The sequence below is a fragment of the Mirounga angustirostris genome, unplaced genomic scaffold, assembly GCF_029215605.1.
Source record: "Mirounga angustirostris isolate CCGP_5_RB_7025 unplaced genomic scaffold, mMirAng1.0.hap1 SCAF_8, whole genome shotgun sequence".
Classification (NCBI taxonomy): domain Eukaryota; kingdom Metazoa; phylum Chordata; class Mammalia; order Carnivora; family Phocidae; genus Mirounga; species Mirounga angustirostris.
In genome coordinates, this window is record NW_026991716.1 from 130534116 (window position 1) to 130559036 (window position 24921).

General features: G+C 42.4%; 1 protein-coding gene across 3 annotated transcripts in view; it reads left to right on the forward strand.

Moving 5' to 3' along the window:
* AKAP12 (A-kinase anchoring protein 12) overlaps nt 1-24921 on the forward strand; it is a 93205-nt gene that overhangs the window by 57943 nt on the left and 10341 nt on the right. The window contains exon 1 of one of the 3 annotated variants that reach the window (XM_045865748.3): nt 11957-12183. The exons of the other annotated variants lie outside the window; for them this stretch is intronic. Within the exon in view, the coding sequence (XP_045721704.1) occupies nt 12159-12183 (25 nt within the window). The 5' untranslated portion in view covers nt 11957-12158. Of the gene's footprint in view, nt 1-11956; nt 12184-24921 lie in introns of those variants that run through there. 3 annotated transcript variants of the gene reach the window in all.

Genomic DNA, 24921 nt, shown 5'->3' on the forward strand with positions numbered 1-24921 from the left:
AAAAATCTAGTTTCACCTAATGTAGCAACCCCCAAATGGTTCCAACAATGGTATGTTCTAGAGCACAATGTCCCTATGTTATATAAATAATGGTGCTTAGGTAACTTACAGAGGATGTAGTCTCTGGGTTTAAATTCTGCCACATTTTTAGCCTATCAGTTGAGTCTTTCTGAGTACCACACGTTGAATTTTTTTCCTTTTTCCTCATTCGTCATTTATTTAGAGTAGTATAAGTCTTCATAAAAGGTATATTTCCCCCAAAATCATTAGTTTCAAGGTATCTCAGCTGGTTATTTTTTTATTTTCATTTTTTTTTTGAATGTAGCTTTTCCACAGTTTGAATTTTTACGAACTGCTTTTGTAGTTAACGTGTCAGGACAGTGTGACTAGTTATAGGCAAGATGTGATTAATTGAATGGACTGGTTACTTTCACATGTCTGAGCCTGCAGTGTTTAGAATGACAAACAAAGCACAGGGCGGTCACCCTGCTGTATTAGTTTGCTAGAGCTGCCATAATAAAATACCACAGAACAGGTGGCTTATACAACAGAAATTTATTTCTTCCCAATTCTGGAGGCTGCAGAGTCCCAAGTTCAAGGTGTCAGCAGGTGTACTTTCTCGGAGGCCTCTCCTTGGCTTGGGATGGCCACCTGTTGACTGTGTCCGGTCATTCCCGTATACGTGCACACCACTGGCATCTGTGTGTCTCAATCTCCTTTTTTAAGGATACCTGTCATTTAAAAAAGGGGGGGGGGCGCCTGGGTGGCTCAGATATCTGGGTGTCTGCCTTTGGCTCAGGTCATGATCCCGGGGTCCTGGGATTGAGCCCTGAGTCAGGCTCCCTGCTCGGTGGGGAGCCTGCTTCTCTTTCTCCCTTTGCTGCTCCCCCTGCTTGTACTCTCTCTGTCAAATAAATAAATAAATAGGATCTTAAAAAGAGAGAAAGAAAAAGAAAATAAAGATACCTGTCAGGTTGGATTTGACCCAACCCGCCATAACGGTCTCTTTTAACTTGATCCCCTCTCTGAATACAAGCACACTCTGATGTGCTGGGGGTTAGGGCCTTCAACATCTGAATTTGGAGAGGGCACAGTTCAGCCCGGAACACCTGTCTGCCTGATTGACAGAACTGCAAAGTCCGGTTTAGTGGCTTTGGTGGAAGGGAACTTAGAGGTGGTCTAGACCAGGCTCTTGCCCCCATTCTGGAGGCTCTTCTGCTCAAACACAGATTTAGGGGAGTTTCTCCATAACAGGAAACCAGTTACTCCACCTCAGGGAGAACATGCCTCCCCCCAGCTGTGCTGCCTTCTGGAACTGTATAGAACAAACTCACCTCCCTTTTCCACATGATGGCCCTTTAAGTATTTGAAAACATTTATCCTGTCTTTTCCTTTAATCTTTTCTTCTCTAGGCAAAACATTGCCAGAGAAAATAAGCCGTCTCCCATTTAAAGAGAAATGCCCGGGGCTTATTATATATTTTGAGTATGAATATGCTTGCTGGAAGCCTGCCAAGCATAACTGGGTTTCAATTTCAATATTCCCGCCTTTTACGAATCGTTTAATTTCTCCAACTCTTCATAGCACGTGCGAACGTAGTTGGCTTTCCACCAAGTATTATGTACTGAAAGAATGGCTTAGAGAGGAGATAAGTACATTGATGGAGAAGCATATAAAGGAGTGTCTCCTTATCAAGGATGTTGCTAAATGAGCCAAAGCCAAGTAGCGTGAAGAAAATGTCAATATACTTTGATACTTTATTTCTTATGTTGGAATTACAGTCGCTCTCTTGGTATTCACTCATCAGGATCCTCAGCACACAGCCTACATAATGGGATCCAGTAGTTAAAGATCAGAGTAAGATAATCTCCACTTTGCAAATAATTGCCTGTCACAAATAAATGGAGGATGCTTTAGTTTCCACATTAGTAGCTTCCTGCCGAGCCCTCAGTCAGTGGCCGCATTTTCTAAGCTCAGTGAATGAACTTTTTACAAAAGAGCAACATTTTCCTCGCGTGTGTCAAATTTTGGCCTTAAACACCTACCAGTTGTGTTAATTTTTCCATTCATTACTCAGATGCATTAGGATTTTCTGTGTCGTCTTGATACACGTATCACTGTCAGAATCTGATGCTGACCTGCTTTTTAATCCCTTGGATGGCTTGATAGTGTCCTTTCTGTCCTAAAAAGGTTCTGAAAATCTTAGTGATGGGTCTCCTTGTGATTCCATTTATCACATGCTGGGTTCTTTAAGTCGAGAAACCCTTCACTTCTGGGAAATTATTTCATCCATTCCCCTCTTTTTCTTTGTTCTCTGTTTGGAATTACTATTACTCAGATTTTAGACCTTTGAGAAAGGCCCTCTTTAAAACTTTTTTCCTCTATTATTTATCTCTTTGTATTTGGCTCTATTTTCTGGGAAAATATGCTAAAGACTAGATTTTGTTTTGTTATCTTATTTTTAATTTCTAAGAACTGAGTTTTTTCCCTAAACATTCATTGTTGAAGTATCCTGTTTTTTCCTTGGCTGCATTATCTTTCTGAGGATTGATTTGAAGTTTTCTTTCTCTCCATTGCCTCCGTCTCTTCCAGATTGCTTTTTTGTCTTTCCTAATAGGTGTTTTCGTTACATATCTGATTTGGGAGCTGGCTTGTCATATTTAAAAATTGGGGGGGCGCACCTGGGTGGTTCAGTCAGTTAAGCGTCTGGCTCTGGATTTTGGCTCAGGTCACGATCTCAGGGTCATGAGATCAAGCCCCGAATCAGACTTCACGCTGGGCATACAGGCTGCTTAAGATTCTCTGTTTCCCTTTCCCTCTGCTCCACTCCCCTGCTCGTGTTTGCTCTCTCTCCTTTCCCACTCTCTAAAATAAATAAATAATAATAATAAATAAAAGTTGGTTGGGATTTATGTTACTGGGGCAACGTGGCCATTCCTCGATGGTGATCTGATCGATCTTAACATGTCTTTTCTTGGGCTGGTCAGATTCCCCCAAGAACACTCTTGTTTCCTGGGAGTGTTCAGGCTCATTTCTGGAGCCTAGTGAGGGAGAGAGTCTGGGAGTGGGGTGCATAAACTCCTCTTGTTTTTCATGGTGGTGCACTTGGTGTCTTTGAATCTCTGCTCCCCCCCACCTTCCACTTCCCTGGCCTGGAGACCAGTTTCACTCCTGTCATCTCTGGGACAGGTGAGTGAAGAGGGTCTGGCGATACAGACTGTGGGAGGGGGAGCTGAGGGTCTTTTTTTCTTTTTTAATAAGATTTTTAAAAATTGTGGTACCTCATATAGGAGGAATCTACCCTTCTGTGAATGGCTTATTTCACTGTTTCATGTCTTGAGGGGTTTGGCTGAGTTGTAATAATGTGACAGGATTTCTATCCATTGTTAGGCCGAGGAGTAATCCATTGTTTGTATATATCACATTTTGTTCATCCATTCATCCATGTATTGGGTCTTTTAACCTAAATCTACTTGCTTTAGGTCCACTGAGGCTTTTGGAGATTTCTATAGCATAAATGGAGTCACTTTCTCCACTGTTAGTCTAGTGGCAGGTTTGTTGAGGTGCTCGAACCAGTTGCCACTGAAAATTTCTTACCTTTTCTGTTTTTCTCTGACCGTGGAGTGTATCCATTCAGTCTTGATGATCCATGAGTATGTTTTCTGGAGGGAGTAAAAGATAAATATGCTGTCATGCAGAATTTACTCTTTATCTCGACAGTAAATTTTACATTGACTTTTTAAAAATTATATGCTTTTAACTATCACCCTCTAGATTTGTAGAAAAAGTCATCTTTGCAAGTAAATTGTAATTCATGTTTGCAAGTAAATTGTAATTCATGTGACTATAGCTTAAATATTTCTTCTGCAAGTGTCGACTTTTGCTTTGTAATTATTTTTTAAGCCGATCTAAATATACTCATAGGATGACCTTTTAAGTAAAAATCATTTAAAGGACTTTATTGTTGTATATGAGTACTATAAAAGTTGGTGGAAAAAATAATATATTTAAACATATTAATTCAAATATATTAACAAATTAAGAGACAATGGAAAAGACAGGTGTACCAATTAAATCAATCAATGGGAATTTTATTCCTTGCCATGTAGAGGCCACCAAGAACTCATCTGTAGTCCAACTAAGTTAGGTCCAACTAAGTTAGGTTTATTTAGGTGCTAAACCAATGGAGGATTCCTGCATGGGAGCTCCAGTAATGGGGAGGTGGGAGGACCTTATTATAGGATTTGGACTTATGCTGGAGAATTCTAGGAGAGTGGAAGGGTCAACTCTAAACTGGACACTGAGGTAGTGCGGGCGATTCTGTGATTGGGTATCTTGGTAATTTCTATCTAGAAGGCTAGGAAATTAAAGCAGGGATAGGATTGTCATTTGCGAAGTGGCAGAAAGAGGGGAACGTTCCGGGCATCTGGCTGGCTCAGAGGTAGAGCTTGCGAGTCATGATCTCAGGGTCGTGAGTTCAAGCCCCATGTTGGGCATGGAGCCTACTTTAAAAAAAAGAAAGAAAAAGACAAAAAGGAGGGGGAACGTTCAGTTAGGTTTGAAGTTTCAGAGCTGTTCTCTGGCCACATGTCACTATTTAGCACTTGAAATTCTGCTAATCCTATTTGAGGTGTGCTTTGTGAATAAGATACATCCTGGGTTTCAAAGACTTACTGCAACAAAAAGATTGTAATAATATATTACATATAATAAAATATTTTCATTAATCATTTTTTATACTGAGTCCATGTTGCCCTGACATTATGTTAATACTGGGTTAAATAAAGCATAATAAAATTAACCTCAATTTTTTTTTTACTCATATTCATGTGGCTACTCTAATACTTGAAGTTGTGTATGTGGCTTGCTTGGGGGTTCACACCATGATTCAGGAAGACAGATGTGGAGGGCGCTGGGCCGATCGCCGCCATTGTTCGAGTCTACCTTCGGCTTCTTCCCCCACCCCACCCCACTCCCTGACTCCTTTTCATTAAGAATTCAGGCAAATTAAGATCCTTTCTTTCTTTTCTGGTAAAGTGAGGAAAAGATGATCATAGTGATTACACAAGAGGATACTTCTCTTCTTAGGATGCATTTCTGAAAAATTGATGACAAAGGGGCATTCTTGTCTTTCCAGAAATATTTTTCAAAGGATTCTTCAAAATGAGGCTTATCTATATTGAAAGTAGTATTTCTCAACCTTTTTTTCCATTATCGCTCCAGTAAGGAATCTTTTTTGATATTTTCCTAGCACCCCCCCATAACATTTGAATGACACAGATGTATATCAGTTTATCTATCATCTATCTATCTATCTATCTATCTATCTATCTATCTATCTATCTATCTATCTATCTATGCTTCATACACAACATAGCCTCCCCATCATGAAACCAGTTTTCTTTATCACTCTGGTTGAGAAGTGCATGGTTTAAAGTGAGCTAATAAGGCGCCTGGGTGGCTCAGTTGGTTAAGCGACTGCCTTCGGCTCAGGTCATGATCCCAGAGTCCCGGGATCGAGTCCCGCATCGGGCTCCCTGCTCGGCGGGGAGTCTGCTTCTCCCTCTGCCCCTCCCCCTCTCATGCTCTCTCTATCTCATTCTCTCTCTCTCAAATAAATAAATAAAATCTTTAAAAAAAAATAAAAAATAAAGTGAGCTAATAGCTAACATTTATTCTGCTTCTAGAATATACTCAGTAGTGCTAGTGTTAACCTTCATTTGCACCTCAGAGTAACATTCCTGTGGGTGATATATTTATTCTCCCATCAGAAACTTCAATATTTTGCCCTCGCCATATAGCCAACAGAGTCAGAACTAGAAGCTAGCTTTTCAGACTTTGGTATCCTCTTGACAATATCAAAGACAGGGGTGTTCAGACTTAAGATGAATGGAGGATTGGAACGCAAGGCACCCAGGAAAGAATTGATTCCTATTTATTCATGTACCTGACCAGATTTGGAAGTTTTTCTTATTTCATAATTTTTAAAAGATTACACTTAAACTTTAATCTCCTTTCAGTTTGCTAATTTCTATGTTCCAGTGATTGGAGAGTTGAAGATCATGAGATTTTGGACCACTGTGCAGTTTTATAGAATATCAGAGGCATTGCTCTGGGGTTCAAGGTCTGGTAGTGCTGGACCCCCACCCTGTCTAACCCAAACCCAGGTGTCAAATGTGCTTGCATTCTAACCATAAAAGTAACAATGTTGTGAAAGATTTGTAAAATGTAGGAAAATATTGGGGCACCTGGGTGGTTCAGTTGGTAAAACATCAGACTCTTGATCTCAGCTCAGGTCTTGACCTCAGGGTTGTGAGTTCAAGTCCTGTGTGGAGCCTACCTTAAAAAAAAATAAAAGGAGGGGCGCCTGGGTGGCTCAGTTGGTTAAGCGACTGCCTTCGGCTCAGGTCATGATCCTGGAGTCCCTGGATCGAGTCCCACATCGGGCTCCCTGCTCAGCAGGGAGTCTGCTTCTCCCTCTGACCCTCCCCCCTCTCATGTTCTCTCTCTCATTCTCTCTCAAATAAATAAATAAAATCTTTTAAAAAAAATAAAAGGAAAATATTGAGATAGAGATTGCCCATAATTCCACTATGTTTGGCTTTTGTTATTTTTCTTTCTGGGCCTTCTTTCTCAGCCTAATGTACATATATGCATTTTAAAAAGCAGAATTGGGATTAGATTCAATATATAGTTTGTATCATGCTTTTTACCCTGAACAAAGGTGGACTTCTATATCCATGTAACCATTTTCCTTGTCATTAACTGCTTCAAAGATGTTGTTTTGCCAAATATTCCACTGAAGGGGTTAGAGACACCATTTCCCTACTAGTGGAACACTTAGGCTCTTCAAATATTGTACACCCCAAGGAATAAATATTCTCATACATAAATCTCTGCCTCCCATTTGGTATATTTCACAGAAACAGAATTGCCAAATCAAAGAATATAACAATATGGACTCAATAAGGGGAGAAATAATACTTAAATTATGTCATTTTTATTGTTTGTATTGAGTTTTTAAATATTTTCCCCTTGCTTTGTTTTAAACTGTATTGTGAGGTGATTTTTAAATCCCCTTTTAGCTTTTCTGTTATTACGACAGTCCCTTTGAGGAACTATTCACATTATTTGTCTTGAGGACTTTGAGTTAGAATAACCATGTCTATATAAACATGTCCAATTCAACAGGACCATAAAATTCGATTAGCTGGTATTTGTCATGGGGGCGGAGCCCAGGAGAACCTACCCATCCTGTCCATGACTTGCCCATGTCATTGAGACAGTGTCTGTGTTCATCTCTTTGGGCAGCTTTGAGCTCACCCTTAGATGATCTTGAAGCTTTTCATTCTTTTAAATATATATATATTTTAAAGATTTCATTTGAGAGAGAGAGAGAGAGAAAATGTGCACGAGCGGGGAAGGGGCAGAGGGAGAGGAAGAAGCAGACTCCCTGCTGAGCAGGGAGCCCAATGCGGGGCTCGATCCCAGGACCCTGGGATCATGACCTGAGCCGAAGGCAGACATTTAACCAACTGAGCCACCCAGGCGCCCCTACACCTGCTCTCTTCTTGCCAGAGGAAGAGACCTCGCGGATTTTTGGTTGCTTTTCCTCCAAGGTGATGATGCCACCTTGGAAAGGTAGTGAAACAGGGTGCGGAGGCCTGGGTTTGGTGTCCATTTCCGCATTTCCCCGGTTCTCATATCTGGGTTTAATACTCAAGACCCCTTGGAGGCAGGCAGTTAGGGAACTGGTTTACGGGCCCCTGTCGCCTCCCTCTCAGGAAAGAGAGTAAAGCACTCATCTTTATGGTGGTTATTTGTCTGCGGGTTCTCCCACCCTCCAGACCGAGGCCTCTTCGAGTTCCTGTGTCCCTGCTTTGTGTGACGCATCAAACTGCTGACCACCTTTTCCACCTTTAATCCTCTCCACCTTTGACTTCTGATGCCACTTCCTCCTGATTGCCTCTAGTCTCTGTCCGTATTCCATCCTTTTTCAAATTTCCTCTTCCTCCGGGTTCCAGACCTTTCTTATTTTGCATCCATCATTCCATTCGGATAATCTCATAGATTTGCATACCCCTGGCCTCATGGACATCTTCCCATCAGTGCATGACTTTTGACGCCTTGCCCGTCTTACCTTGCCATGTATCCTCCTCCTTGGCATTACTGCCCCATTACCTTTTTAATATCACAGTTCAAATTACGTGTCAGCTCTGCTCCAAAGCCTCCAATGGGCCCCTGGAGTCTTCAAAATTAATGTAAAATTCCTTAAAAAAAAAAAAAGCTTTAATGAGATATAATTCATATATTTCAATTGGCCCATTGAAAGTATACATTGCAGTGGTTTGTAGTATATTTACAGAATTGTACCACCATCACCCCAATGAATTTTAGAACATTTTGATCCTTTCTTAACCCCCAAACCTGTTAGCAGTCAGTCCCTCTCTCCCCACCTCTCAAAATCTCTACTGCTCCCCACCTCTGGTTCTAGGCAACCACTAGTCCAATTTTTGGGGACATTTCATATAAATGGAATTAAATATTTCAAGGAGCACCAGGGTGGTGCAGTCGGTTAAGCGTCTGACTCTTGGTTTTAGCTCAGGTCCTGATCTCCTGGTTGTGAGATCGAGCCCCGAGTCTGCTTGAGATTCTCTCTTCTTCTCCCTGTCCTTCCCGCTCCTTTTTTCTCTCTCTCTCTCTCTCAAAATAATAAATCTTAGAAAAAAATTTCAACATGTGCTCTTGGGTGATGACTTTCTTTCGCTTAGCAATGTTTTAGTTGTTCATCCATGTTATAGCATGTATACTTCTTTTTTTTTTTTTAAGATTATATTTATTTATTTGACAGAGAGAGACACAGTGAGAGAGGGAACACAAGCAGGGGGAGTGGGAGAGGGAGAAGCAGGCTTCCTGCTGAGCAGGGAGCCCGATGCGGGGCTCGATCCCAGGACCCTGGGATCATGACCTGAGCCTGAAGGCAGACGCTTAATGACTGAGCCACCGAGGTGCCCCTAATTCTTTTTTATTACTGAATAACTTTCTCCTTTGCAGATATACCTAATTTTGTTTTCTATGCATCAGTTGATGGATATTCAGGTTGTTTCTAGTTTTGGGCTTCTATGAATAATGAATACTGTTATCAGCATTCCTGTACAGATTTTTGCATGGATGCGGGTTTTCATTTCTCTTGGCTATATATCTAGGGGTAGAATTGCTGGGTCATATGGTAGCTCTATGTTTAACATTTTGAGGACTTGCCAGACTGTTTTCCAAAGCAGCTGCACCATTTTACATCTCCACTAAAGAAGGTTCTGATTTCTCGATTCCCTGTTACTGTCCATCTTTCTGATTATCACCATCCTAGCGGGTGTGAAATGGTATCTCACTGTGGTTTTGATTTGCATTTTCCTGATGGCTAATGATGTTGAGTGTCTTTTCATGTGTTCATCTGCCATTTGTGTATGTACTTTAGAGAAATGTCCACTTAGATCTTTTGCCCATTTTTTAATGGAGTTATTTGTTACAAAGCCATTAAGCTGTCATTCAAATTCATAAGCCTCAAATATAGTAGTTCTCGTTCTCACTTCAATTATCATCCCTCTCCTTCCCTTCCCTTCCCTTCCCTTCTCCTGGTCTCTTGCTCTGTACTCTGAGCTTGTAGCTAGACAGAACTCACTCGTGGATGACTTCTCTTTGTAAATGCAGACACACAGAGGTGGCAGCCCTGTCCTTGCTTACTCTTAAGAGGTGGACATCCAAGGAGAACTATCTGCTGAGAGAGTCAGCTACTTGCCCCCTGATGATCTCTTGCTCTGCCTTGTGGTTTTAACTACTTTAGGAATGCCAGATTAGATGTGTCAGCGTCTTTACCATGTCCTAAAAAGAAAAAAAGTTTAAACAGAATCACACAGGAACACGTTTATCTTTGTAAATGTTTATTTGGGGCCTTAAATTGGTAACTAGTGACGTTTCTCCCAGTCCAGCCCAGTGGAGCCGCTGTTGCTTGTGGTTTTGTTAGATCTTAGGCTTATAGGAAGGAAAGGACCTGGTAGCACAGTTAAGCGAGGTCAGAATTGACAGACGTGCCCGTAAGTGGACCAGGGGTATTTCAGAGGTGGCACCAGATGACGGCCATGTGTGGTCCCCAACAGCTGGTGCCGAGAAATGAGGCACAACTGAGACCCCAGATCCCTGAGGTAGCCGGGGGCTCCTGGGACAGTTCAGGGAACGGGTGTGGGCTGAACCTGGGGACACACTGGGCTGATAGACGTGCTTGGGAAGGCTGTAGGCCAGTCATGTAATGTGGCCCACCTGTGCGGCCTCCAGAGGCTCTTTTATCCATGATCTGTATAGCCAGGACTCCCCAGGCCCGGGGCTGGGGGCGTATGTGGGGGGAGGGGAGAAATGCAGACCACTTAGCTGTGTGGACTACAGAGGGACCATTCCACCAGAAGTATTTCACACACACCAGCCTCTCAGTATAATTGAGGCAATTTGTGAACCCCAGTTAAGAGTCCTCTAGGGAAGATGAAAGGTTAGGATGTGGTTTGCCCTGGGAATCAGATCACAGGTGTCAGGACAGGGAGCTCATCACTCCGTTCCCTGGGGCATCCACCACCTGGCTGGGTGTTCTCTGGAATAGAAGAGGGAAGCCGGGTCAACAGAGAGGCTGAAGCTGGTTTTTGTAACCCGGTCTGATTACTAGCTACACTGCCTCCTTAACTTTGCTCATTTTTGCCTGACCCTGGTGCCTTGCGCCTCCTGGTGGCCAGAAGGAGCAACTAGGTGCCAGCCAGCATCCCCGTGCTCAGCTGTTGCTTGATACTTCTCTCCCACCCTTCTCTTTACTGCGCCCACTCTGGTCCACCCCAGGGCTCTCTGCCCCCCTAAGCAGTAATGAATCAGATCTGAGCTTCTCCGTCTGAAGAGAAGAGCAGTGGTAAAACCTTTCTTTTGTTTGCTTAGGGGAAGAGCCCGTGGTAATGAGGTGAGGCAGGCAAGGCATGAAGTGAAAAATAGGGAGGGGGATGAAAGGGGGAGGAAGCCAGGGGGCCTCAGTGGACTTACCCTCACAGAACATTGACATACAAAAGCATGCCAAAATTGTAAGACTTGTTTATCACCTACCTACCTTGTGTCTTTATATGGAACATTCTAAAGTTTCACGAAGAAAGAATTTGAGAATTCAATGCTGTCTGAAGTTTCCTGAGTGTTTGATATGGGTCCTGACTGATTTCCATGCCGTGTGCTTGAATATTAGAGATTCGATAGTGTCTAGATTTTGGAATATGGCCTAGTTTGATCTAAAAATTTAGTTAACTTGTACCATTAAACAAACAAAAAACAAAACAAAACAAAAAACCCCAAACCTACTGCTCCAGTATTTGGGCTTTTTACAGGTTGCCTTGATTCAGCGTTGAAGACACAAAGATTGCCTTGTAACACCCTTCTCAAGGACTTGAAGTAATGGGACAGCGGAGATCAGTTGCCATCCCTCAGCTCAGTGCAGCCCGTGTGTGTCCGACAGGTGGTGAAAATGTAAAATCCTGTAGGTGCTAAAAAGCGAACCGTGTTTTGCACCTCATCAGCCTTTACACCAACAAGGATACAGAGCGCGGTATAAAAACAATGGTCGTAGGATGTAGCATCTGCGCCCATGTTTGCTTTAAGTAAAGCTAAAAGCTGAGACGCAAGAGTACATCGGTGCCAGGAATGAAGTAACGGTTGAGATAAAATGTTGCCGACTCCGGGTTATTCATCCCAGCAACTCTGAAACCCTCCCTGGGTCTCCCTGCAGAGCCTCACTGACCAGGAGCGGAGACCAGCTCCAGGGAGGGCTCCTCGTCTTTGAAATGAAACACGTGACTCGCGCGCGGTGCCAGGTCCCGGCGCGCAGGGGGCGGGGACGGGGGCGGGGGGTGGGCTCTCCTATAATTAGCCGGGGAAATGCATCCTCGCTCTCGTTCTGCCTCCTTTTGCGGCGGCTCCGAAGGCACTTCTAATTCTCCCTCATCCTCGGGGGGTGGCTTGGCGCGCACTTCTTTCCGATCGCAGCCAGACTGCACGGGGTTGGCAAGATCCCGTGCTGCGTCAGCCAACCGCCGAAGGAGGGCGAGGACCCGCTGCCCTTGTCATCTGGAGGTGTGCTATCAAATATGCTGGGGATCATCACAATCACAGGTAAGGCAGGAGCCAGGCTGTTGTGTTCCCCCTCCGTGGCAGGTGAAACAAATGCTTCCTTCCCTGGAGCCTGCATTGGGGTGGAGAGAGCTTCGAGGTCCGTGGCTGAACACACACGGATTGGCATTCATTTCTGTGTGTGCTGACTTTCCAATCAGAAGAGCATTCTCTCTTTGGCTCAGTAAGAACCCAACACGCCCAGTGTTTTCCTTCTGCCTACGCAGGAAATCTTCCTGGCTGTACTTAGGGGAGACCTTGAATGTATTTGGGGCGCTTGGGGAGGGGGGCAGAAACGTGTTAGTTTGGGATGAATTTGCAAATAGGTTGTGAAAGCCTAATCACTGGTTGTAGTCCTAAAAAAGTAAATTCCTGTTTTTGCAAAATCAGGATATTTGGCATTTTGACCTGCTTATTAGAAACTTTCAGTGAAGGTGTGCTTGGTGATTTAGGGGACTAAGATGTTAGCTCTGGTTTAAATGGTGGTTTTAACGAATACCTGGTGTAAAATTGATGGCTAGCAGGTAACCACATTTAGGCACTAATAGTAAAAATGTATGTTTTTAAAACACGCTAGAAATCTGGCTGTAAGTATGAACTGTAATATTTAATTCGCACATCTAGCAAATGACTTGTAGAAAGCCCTGACAGCTCTTCTAACTTGATATTTGATCGTTTATGCAATTTTGCTGTAGTCTGAATCCTTAGGAACTTGCCTGCCTGTTTTCTCCTCTCTCCCTGTACCACTCAAGCATAAACGCCCATTGGCTAATTTAGATTTCTAAGACCTGCTCTTTTCTAATTGTTTGAGATCACTGCTCATCAGATCTACGTCTTTCTTAAAAATGCTGTGTAGAATTTCTAGACTTCACATTTTTCTCAATAAAATGGCTTCTGCAAAGCCTGGTTCTTCTGTGGAATTTTAAGTGAATGTGAAAGTTTAGCAAAACTAAAAATATCTCTCACTTCCTATAGATTAGCTTGTTTACTTTGAGATTTCCTTCCTCACATTAATGCCATAAGCCTTTCTACCATTTGTATAGCAGGAATGTTTACGAGATACCTAGAATCTCTTATTAAATAGACTGTACAAAATAAAATAAAACCAAAATGTTTCATTTTTTCCAGATCATTACCCTTTCTCTGAATGAAACATAGCCATGCCAAACCCTGGGAGGGGCTGCCTGAGAGTGTGGTTTGTGGGGTGTCACGGCTAGGGGTGGGTCTTCTATGATTATAACTTTCTTCTGGGTGCTTTTTGTGTATAGCGTGATCTTTCTTATATTCATTCCCTGATTGCTTTATCACATGCTGAGTTTCTTATGGGAAAGAAAGGTGTTTCTTTTTCAAAGTAATTAAGAGGTAATAAACTTGGGGTATTTGGAGGGCTTTCAAAAATTGATTCAGATCATCCCAATGGACTGACGAATGGAAACAGTTGGAAGGATGGTCTCATTTTTCAGGCAATTTCAAGTTAACTAAATCTGTTGCTTTCTGAGTTTCTCTTCCATTACAATGCTGGTATGGAGGATGGACAAAATTTGGTACTTTCCCCTAGTAATAAGTAGGTGCACAGAAATTCTTTTTAACAGCAAATAACCATTTTGTCGTGGACCAAGGGAGTTTGAACTGTCATTTTTTCCGCCTCTGTAAGTTATCCTGATAAGGAAGATTTACAAGGACCAGTCTTTAGTTGGTCAGAATCTTGAAAAGCAACACAGGCTTTTTAAAATGGCATTAAATATTAATTAAATATCAGATTACTCATCTAAATAATGTGAAAGAGAGTTACTCTAGTCCTCTTCGGTGTTAAGTTATGCTTTGGAGCATTTAAATTTCACAGTGAACAGGAAGGGATGAGACTGATAATATTCTTGTACTTCAGAACCAAGTTTCCTTTTCTGAAAGTAAGGAAATGCTGTCACTTACAGGACTGTTACACCCCACCCCACTCCCCCCCGACCAGTGAAATGAAGGCAGCAGAACTTGAATTATGAAATGATGGCATATTCTCATACACACTTGGTCTTTCTTGACATCTTAACCTCACATCACATGAGTAATACTTAGCTTACAAACTGGAAAATAGGAGGCACCTTGGGTGGCTCAGTTGGTTGAGCATCAGCCTTTGGCTCAGGTCATGATCCCAGGGTCCTGGGATTGAGCCTCGATTCGGGCTCCCTGGTGGGCAGGGAGCCTGCTTCTCCCTCTCCCTCTGTTGCACCCCCTGCTACACGATCTCTCTCTCTGACAAATAAATAAATAAATCTTAAAAAAAAAAAAAAAAAAGGCACGAGCTCTTGGCTGTCTCAGTCGGAATAGCATGCAACTCTTGATCTCCGGGTCCTGAGTTCGAGCCCCATGCTGGGTGTGGAGATTACTTAAATAAATTAAAAACAAAAACAAAATGGGATGCCTGGGTGGCTCAGTCAGTTAAGCGTCTGCCTTCGGCTCAGGTCATGATCCCAGGGTCCTGGGATCGAGTCCCACATCGGGCTCCTTGCTCAGCAAGGGGCCTGCTTCTCCCTCTGCCTGCCTCTGTCTCTCTGATAAATAAAATCTAAAAAAAAAAACAAAAAACCTAGAACATAAGTGATTGCATAGGATGACGGAGGTGTCGTCTCCCCTACCAACCTATTAATGGTATGCCAGAAAAAAAATGCCTATTGGATTTTGAAAGATACTTTGAAAATATGTACCCTATTTTTTCTGACTCACATTACTGAGACTAACTGTGGAGTATCATGGGGAATTAGGGCAGCATTACTCTTTGTAAGAGTCCTCTAACGTTCATGCAAGTTCTAGGTGATTTATATTGCCTTTCTCTATGCAGGTCTTTTGACAAGATAAAAAAAATATATATATATATCCTCCGCATGGCTGCTTCTGTCTGCCAAGGAGGCTGGTTAGTTGTAGAGACTTGTGAGACATTGAAATGAGTACCCTCACACCTGCTAGAGTAATAACTACCACCTACTGAGTGCCCATTCTCATTATTCCATACAATAATCCTGCACAAAGTGGGTGTTTAACGCCCTTTTATTTATTTTATTTATTACTTTTTAACCCCTTTTACTTATTTATTTTTATTTTTAAATGTTTTATTTATTTATTCATGAGAGTCAGAGAGAGAGAGAGAGGCAGAGGCAGAGGGAGAAGCAGGCTTCCCGCTGAGCAAGGAGCCTGACTGATGTGGGGCTCGATCCCAGGCCCCGGGATCATGTCCTGAGCTGAAGGCAGACGCTTAATGACTGAGCCACCCAGGCGTCCCTTGAGTTGTCATCTTTCTCAGCCACTAAGAAGCACAGCTGTAGAGTACCTTGTAAAGGGTCTTACTCTGGCCCTGGTGGTGCCCCCGTTTTTATACACCTGCCAAATGTACAAGGGACCATTCAGCATCCCTGCTGAGGCCGGGACAAACGGGGACCGTCACCTGTACCCCTCCTACACGGGCTTCTGCTTCTCTGAGTTTTAATCCTGGTTTAACATCTCCCCTTCGAGGTTTTGTGGTTAAGGAGCATGACAACATGGGGCGTTGGGTGGGTAGGATGTAAGGGATGGACTTAGAATGTAGAGAATTTCTGGACAAAATCCAGGACAATGCTGCAGATCGTAGGAGAAAGTTAACCAGATCCAGATGTCAGCAGCAAGCAGGCCTGATGTGCCTGCAGAACAGAGCGCGCTGGTTACATTAAACTTAATGTTGTAGCTTTTGCAATATTGCACTTTTTCTTTGACAAAAACGACTGTCGTCGTGCCATGGACTTTGAGAGCTACGTTTGGATAAAAGCATTAAAATTTCGCAGTGTATAATATGACATATTTCTTGTCTTTTTTTCTTTTAAACATCTCACAGTAGAAGAAACAAGTTATACTTTTTATGTCTTAATCTCTTAAGTATTTGGAAGAGTGAGAACAGACCCTGTAGTTTTGGACCTGCAACTGTTTATTGCGTTTGTGGAGTTTGGAGGTGGGGTGTCTGTGAGGAGCACAGCTTCCGTGAGGGTACTTGGACTTTGGGGGTGGGGTGGGGATCATGCGCCTTTTGAAACTTGGGAAGTAGGCGGATGATGACAGTTTCATAAGGAAAATGTAAATTTGCCCATGCACCTTAGAGATCTCGTGATTGATTTCATAAATTGGGGTTGAGTAACTGGACATTTATCCGGAGATTAAACAGAGTTTACTAGAAAGTAACACCTAAAAGCTTTAATGATTCTCTACCAAAGTGGGATTTCTATACCCTTCAAGTTTTGGTCTTGAGACATCATTAAAAATACTTTTCATATATTCTCACACGGGCATATGATTAGAGTCTTCTCCCAGAAAAGGGGAATAGAAACGCATGGTTTCTGTAATACTGATTACTTGAGAAGCAAGAATTCTATGATGTTGTTTACACTGATGGTGAGGTGGGAAAATATGTCAGCAAAACCATGTCCCAGGCAACATGGTGGGAAGTGTGGGGCTCATGAGTGTGTGGACCAAGGTAAGGACTGTAGTCTTTTAAATGGCTTGGGGGTGTGGAGGGGACCAGCATCTGCCAACTCTATCTCCTAGAGGCTTTTCCTGTTGATAAAGCAGACGGGCTCCCTTCCCAAGCCTTCTGTTGTCTTTGACTCCGGGCGAGAATGTGGAGTTTCTAGCCCAGTCACCACAGCAGTGGGTAAATGAGCACTGTGTTTGGACTTTATGGGCATTTGGGAATCTTGCTGGATTGATAGCAGTGTTCTTCAAAGTGGATAATTTGGATCATTCTAAATCCCCCGTGAGTGATACTTACATGTTGTGTCAGAAAGGCCTACTCTAAAATCAGTTGTTTCTGGGGAAGGACTTTCTGGGTACCAAGAAAGTGCATCCCCGAATCAGTGATGCTTAGATGATCAAGCCTTTTGATTGTCCTCTTCCTATTCAATCCGACAAATCTAAGGCAGATAATACTAGAGGGAGCTGTTGTGTTGAAAACTATAGCAGAGGAGGTAAATTTATTAATGAAACTTTTCTGAGTCTGGTTGTGAATGGATTCTCCTGTGCGAATCTGGGGAGGTGAACACCGGGCCTTATCACCAGCCTTCTGTGTCTCTTACCTGCTGCTCCACTCACAGCAGCAACCCTGCCAAACCGGGCCAGCAGGTTTGCTCATCAGGCTATGATCTTTAACTCATTCAGAACCAGCATGCAGACAGCACCTAAAAATGCCTGGAAAAAGGTTTCTGCTAACCACAAACTAGAACACGGACGGGAATGAGGGTGGTCTTTTCTGGAGATCTCCCCCTTCTGCCAAGCACCTGGGAAACGTACTGCATACTGCTGGCCTGGAAAAGCAGGGGACGGAGTGCAACACAAAAAGAAGGGCTGCAGTCCTGTTTGACCCACACTTGGTCCAAAATGGGGTAAAGGGTCTAGATCCTCACGGGGTGCAAATAAAGAACAGGGGAGGGAGGGAGCCAACTCAAGATGTCTGTGCCCCGTTTTTTTCCTTAGTATCTATGTTGGGAGTCAAAGAGGTACACATAGGTAGAATATGGCATTCAACTATGGAGAATTTGAAAAGGCACCTAAGCTTTATGGATTGTTAGGTTTTTGCATCGTTTTCTGGCCCAGGTCTAGGAAATTTGCAAGGCTTCCCAGTCTGGCGGAGTTGAAAACTGTTCAATACTGCCCTCTTCTGTTCAAACACTTGCTCAGGGGTGTTTATTATATGCCTGAATGTTTATTGTAGAGCGTAATGATGAAAAATTGGACCAAGAAATTATTTACCAATAGGAGGACGTAAAAATAAATTTTGTGGCCATTATATCACAATTTCAAAAACTATTGAATAACTTAGCCAGATTCTCAGTTACTAATCTCTGGACACTGTATGCATGTCATTCCCAATTTTCCGAATTTGAAAATCTCCTGCAATTTGTATAGATCAGTTTGGAATTGGTAAAAAAATTAATTAAAATATAAGTAGTTCCATTCTGAAGAAGACAATGAAGAAAAAAACCATTATAGAGTTTTTGTTTTATCTTACAACCAAGTGATACTTCCTCCTGACAAGCCTTAGCAGGAAGTCCTAAAGGTGACCTGTGTTTTAGGCGAAGACACTAAGAACAGAAACCTCAGGAAATTGGCCCGAGGGCCCAGTGTTAGATGTGGTGCAGCTGAAATTTAAACAAAATCTGTCTCCAGAACTTCTGTTCTTTTAATTTCCCCCCTCCCTGAATTTGGGAGAGAGTAGTTTTTCTATTAATACATTGATAAAACAGGGGCGCCTGGGTGGCTCAGTCGTTAAGCGTCTGCCTTCGGCTCAGGTCATGATCCCAGGGTCCTGGGATCGAGTCCCGCATCAGGCTCCCTGCTCAGCAGGAAGCCTGCTTCTCCCTCTCCCACTCCCCCTGCTTGTGTTCCCTCTCTCGCTGTCTCCCTGTCAAATAAGTAAATAAATAAAAATCTAAAAAAAACAATACATTGATAATACATATTATGGTCTGTGATGTGAGGTTAAGATCCCAGTGTCTTCTACAACCATTACCCTCTCCACTTTCGTTGTTTTCTGTATTTTTATTAGTTATTTGCACCTGTTTATTCTTCTGAGTTTTTTTTTTTTTTTTTTTTAAAGATTTTCTTTATTTGAGAGAGAGAGTGAGAGAGAGAGAGAGCACAAGACGGGGGGAGCGGGAGCGGGAGAGGGAGAAGCAGACTCCCTGCTGAGCAGGGAGCCTGATGCGGGACTCGACCCCGGGACTCCAGGATCATGACCTGAGCCGAAGGCAGTCGCTTAACCAACTGAGCCACCCAGGCGCCCTCTTCTGAGTGTTTTTTAATTGAAGTATAACTACGATGTTACATTAGTTTCAGGCGTACAACATAGTGACCCAACAACTCTATACATTACTTACTGCTCACCATCTATCACCATAGATTCCCTGTGATGTACTTTTAATCTCCATGATTATTGTATAACTGGAATTTTGTACCTCTTAATCACCTTTATCTATTTCGCACATCCCTGGGTGATTTTTTTTAAAACAATAACTTTGAACTTAGAGAAAGTTGCAAAAATAAAAAAGAAGTACAAGAAACATCTATATACCGTTTATCTAGATTCATGTATTGTTAGCCTTGTACTTCATTTATTTCATTATTTGTTGGAAAACAAAACAAACCAGCATACAGGTTCCTGTTATCTCTTACATAGGCAGGAGATAGAAATTTGTCTGAAGCTTTTGAGGATAAGTTATCCACATCATTTATTCATAAATAGTTAAGTGTGTCTGTCCTAAGAAGAGATATATTCTCTTTTATAACCATAATACAGTATCAGTGTCCTAAATCTACATCATTACAATAATTGTATAGAATCTATCATCCTTATTCCAATTTTGTCAGCTAATTTAACAATGTCCATTTTAGCATTTCTGACCTGGCATTGTGAGATCCATCCGTGGATCAGGTATTACGTGTTAACATTCTTTAGCTTCTGTAATCTGGAACATTTCTGTAGTCTTTGTCTCTTAAGACATTGACATGTTTGAAGTATTTAGCTCTCCTCTCCCCATTTCCACTGCATTCCTTTGTGTTTATTTCTTCCTTTTTCACTTTGGGTTATGCATTCGTAGCCACAGATGCTGCTGTATCCTTGTGAAAGTTTTACACACAATGTGCATCTGGCCCCAATGGAGGTTGATGTTAAGTTTTTGCCTGGTTTCCCCACCCTTACAACTAGTAAGCATGTAAATATCCTGCCCACTCTCTCTCCCATCCCCCCACTTAGCACCCACAGATTCTTGCCTTATCCAGTTTTTACTGTAATGGTTGCAAAGGTGATGGTCGAGCGATCTTCTGACCATCTGTGAGTGGGTGAGTAGGATATACATGTTCGCTCTTTTTTTTTAATAGCATGACTATAACCATCAAAAACAGCTTTTCTATATTGAAATAGAATTTAAAGTGCTGTTTACATCAGACATAATAGCAGTTTTTCCATCTAAGAATAGGAGTTGACATGTCTCAGTACTTTTTCTTGTCATAAATGACAATTACAAATTATAAAATGTAATTTATGGAAAATAAAGCATTTTAGCACTTTGAAAGTATATGGAATTAATTTTTCTTTTAAAAAGACAAACTTTGTTTTGTTCCTGTTTAATGCTCCCCCTCCAGCCTTTGGCCTACCAGAGATGCCACACCCCTACCATGACACTGGCCAAGTCTTGTGACCATTTTAGGAAAATAGACTATTTTTATTGTTATGTTAATCACCATACATTACACCATACATTACATCATTTGTTTTATTTATTTTTTTTATTTTTTATTTTTTTAATTTTTTATTTATTTTTTATTTTTTATTTTTTTAAGATTTTATTTATTTATTTGAGACAGAGAGAATGAGAGACAGCATGAGAGGGAGAGGAGGGTCAGAGGGAGAAGCAGACTCCCTGCCGAGCAGGGAGCCTGATGCGGGACTCGATCCAGGGACTCCAGGATCATGACCTGAGCCGAAGGCAGTCACTTAACCAACTGAGCCACCCAGGCGCCCATTATTTTTTATTTTTTTTAAAGATTTTATTCATTTATTCAACAGAGAGAGACACAGCGAGAGAGGGGACACAAGCAGGGGGAGTGGGAGAAGGAGAAGCAGGCTTCCCGCTGAGCTGGGAGCCTGATGTGGGATTCGATCCCAGGACCCCGGGACCATGACCTGAGCCAAAGGCAGATGCCCAACGACTGAGCCACCCAGGCACCCCACATCATTCGTTTTAAATGTAGTGTTCCATGATTCATTGATTGTGCATAACACCCAGTGCTCCATGCAGAACGTGCCCTCTTTAATACCCATCACCAGGCCAACCCATCCTCCCACCGCCCTCCCCTCTAGAACCCTCAGTTTGTTTTTCAGAGTCCATCGAATAGACTGTTTTTTAGAGCAGTTTACGTTCATAGCAAAAATGAGTGGAAAGTACAGAGTTCCTATATGCGCCCTGCCCCCCCCCCATGCATAGTGTCTCCTACTATCAGATCTCACACCAGAGTGGTACATTTGTCATAACTGATGAAGCTACATGGACATATCATCACCTGAAGTCCATAGTTGATATTGGGGTTCACTCTTGGTGTTGTACATTCTGTGGATTTTGAAAAAATGATATAATAATCATATGTCTCTACCCTTAGAGTATCATAATGTATAGTTGACCCTTGAACATCATGGGGTTAGGGGCCTACTAGTTGAAAATCCAAATACAAGGTTTGACTCCCGCAAAACTTACCTACTATTAGCCTGCTGTTGACTAGAAGGTTTACTGATAATATAAATAGTTGATTAACATTTTGCATGTTATATATAGGATCCACTCTGTTCTTATAATAAAGTAAGCTAGAAAAAGAAAATGCTATTAACGAAATCACAAGAGAAAATAACATTTACAGTATTGTGCTGTATTTACTGAAAAAAATCCATGTATAAGGAGCCCCACATGGTTCAAACCCATGTTGTTTGAGGGATAACTGTAGTTTTGCTGCCATAAAATCTTAGGTGGTCTATTCATTCTTTACTCCCCCAACCCTTGGCAGTACTGATTTTTTTTTTTAATTGTCTCTAGTTTTGCATTTTCCAGAATGTCATATAGTTGGAATCATACAGTATGTAACTTTTTCAGACAGGTTTCTTTCACTCAGTGATAATGCATTTAAGGTTCTTACATATCTTTTCATGGCTTTGCTAGCTCGTTTCTTTTTAGCGCTGAATAATGTTATATTTTCTGGATGTACTGTAGTTTATTCATTCATCCATTCATATAATGAACATCTTGGTTGCTTCCAAGTGTGTGCAATATGACTAAAGCTATAAACATAGCTATAAATATCCATATGCAGGTTTTTGTGTAGACATGTTTTCAGCTCATTTGGGTTAAGTACCAAGGAGCAGGGTTGCTGTATCGTGGTAAGAAAATGTTTAGTTTTGTGGAAAAACTGCCAAACTGTCTTCGAAAGTGGTTGTACCATTTTGCAATAACCGCATAACCGTATCTGAAGTCCGTTTATTCCCCAGTTGGAAGGACAAGGTGACTTCTTCCTTCAAGCCCTAAAGCATTGTGACTCTTAAGTGAGCGCTGTAATGGGAACGTGCACGAGGTACACAGTTCTCGTTCATAAACTCAAGAAATTAAAGTTCTTACAACCAAACAAACCACGCCATGTGCAGGATCCCGCTATCCCTTGGGCCATCGCTATGCACTGCGATTTTGGAGTTTACCACCGAATAGCGTAGATCAGAGACGCAGCTCAGGAATCCAACAGTATTGAGGTCTAGCAGTTTGGCAGTCATTTAGCCATGATGATTTTCAGACATTGGGTGTGCTTACGTTTGAAGAGACCCATTGGCGCGATGCCCAGGACCCCCGGGGCGCTTTCCTTGCAGACTTGTGAGGCCAGAGCGCTGGGCCCCTGGGCCACGAGGAGGCTGTGCCCTCTGTGACGCACGCGGTGGCCCCCAGGGGGCACCCTCGTCCGCGGCACCAGTGCCCATTCCGCGATGGGGCAGCTGGGAGAAGCAGCTTGGGGCTCCCCGGCCCCTGGAGCGCTGCTCTGCCGGCTGGCGGCGCGTGATGCCCTGGTGGAGTAACCTTTGCTGTGAGTAGCGCGCCCCCCAGCGGCGGTCCGCGGGGGGACGCGGCGGGCGGGTGGGCTTGGAGGGCCACTCTGAGCGCGCAGAAGGCTAGCTCCTAGGATGACTTAGGGCAATAGAGACTGCAGACCGGTGGGTTGACCAGTTAGGATTTAACCTGTTTTTTCTTGTGATCCTATGTCCCTCTTGCAGAAATGTGTTCAGCCCATATACCATGCTGTACTAAAGAGACGGTCTCAGTTTTGGAAGGCTAGCTGGAGCTGTCAGTAGCCGTTTTGTTGGGCCAGTTGGCGGCTGTTTGTTTTTGTCCCTCTAGTTGTGACTGTAAACATTCCTCCAGTCATCCCAGAATTTAAGAAAACGTGTTTCAGATTGAAACAGATTTGGGAGCATGGAGGGAAAAGGGGGAGGAAAATGGTGTGTTTGACACCTGTTTTCTCCCACTATGTTAGCAAAATGTCTCTGCATTTTGCAGTGAATTTTAGAAAGGTTAGTTAATGAGTGTTTGTTTTTCTCTCATGCTTGCCAGCAGGAAATTTAATTTGTATTTGTGTACATTTTTTTAAAGAAGATTTTATTTATTTATTTAACACCGAGAGAGAGCACCCAAGCGAAGGCAGCTGCTTAACCAGCTGAGCCACCCAGGCGCCCCAATATTTGTGTACATTTTTAGTAAAATTGTACTAGCATGGAGTTTATTATTGGGGTTTGACTTTTTTCTCTAGTTTCAGTGGTATTGTACACCTTTTAAAAAAAGTCACGTCTCTGGGCGCCTGGGTGGCTCAGTCGGTTAAGCGTCTGCCTTGGGTTCAGGTCATGATCCCAGGGTCCTGGGATGGAGCCCCACGTTGGTCTCTCTGCTCAGCTGGGAGCCTGTTTCTCCCTCTCCCTGCCACTCCCCCTGCTTGTGCTCTCTTTCCCCTCCTGCTCCGTCAAATAAATAAAAATCTTTTTAAAAAAGTCACATCTCTTGTGTTACATTAAAAAGGTTTGGGGAAAGTTTTTTCCATGAATGTACTTTTATGATTGGGGAAATTAACAAAAATATTTCAAATTATTTATTGGGGGAGAGAGAGAGCACGCGATTGAGCCGGGGGAGGGGCAAAGGGAGAGGGAGCAAGAATCTCAAGCTGACTGTGAGAGTCCATGAGGATCATGTTGTATATGTATTTCCAGATATATCTGTATTTCATATATTTATGGATACATTCTAAGTATTGGTATGGATACTATTTATAGTTATTAAGCTTCATTTTATGCTGTGGGTATTAAGTATATAATTATAATTGTATTAAGACCTTTTCTATGATCATTTTAATTGACTTAGAGAAAATTAGAAAATTCATAGATGCAAAACTAAAATATCACAGGGGCGTCTGGGTGGCTCAGTTGGTTGGGCATCCAACTCTTGCTTTTGGCTCAGGTCCTGGTCTCAGGGTGGTGGAATTGAGCCTTGCATTGGGCTCCATGCTCTGTGGGGAGTCTGCTTGAGATCATTCCCTCTCCCTCTCCCCTTCTGCCCACTTGTGCTCACTTACTCTCTCTCTGAAATAAATAAATCTTTAAAAATATTTTTTAAAAAATCACAGTCTATCCCCCAGAGATCATGTGAGGGGTGTGTTTGTGCCAGGGGGTGGGGAAGGGTGGGTGTGGTGTGGGGGTGTAAACCAAAATGGATTCATACTATATATACTGTTTGGTAACCTTCTCTTTTTTTAAGTCAAATTTCAACTCTTTTCTCTTAGGAAAAGCTCATCTCATCTAATCCTAAATCATAATCACTCACACATTTTCCCAAAAAAAGCGGAAAGTGTCCTTTGACTAGTTTGCCCTAACTAATAACCAAATCTGGGACCACATATGCCCAGTATGTCTTATTGTTATGCTTCTTAAATTTATTAATTTAGCACAGTATCTCCCTCCCTTTGTTAAATCTCATTGATTTGCTTGTTTAAACCCTCAATGATTTTTTAAATTTCAAAACTATAGACGAATATAGTCATATACCCTTGACCTAATTCACCAGTTATTGAGATTCTAGCACAGTCTCTCTCCTTAAACTATTTGAAAGTTACTTGCACACAGTCTACTTGGGTTTTTGTTTGATTTTTGTCCATTATGAC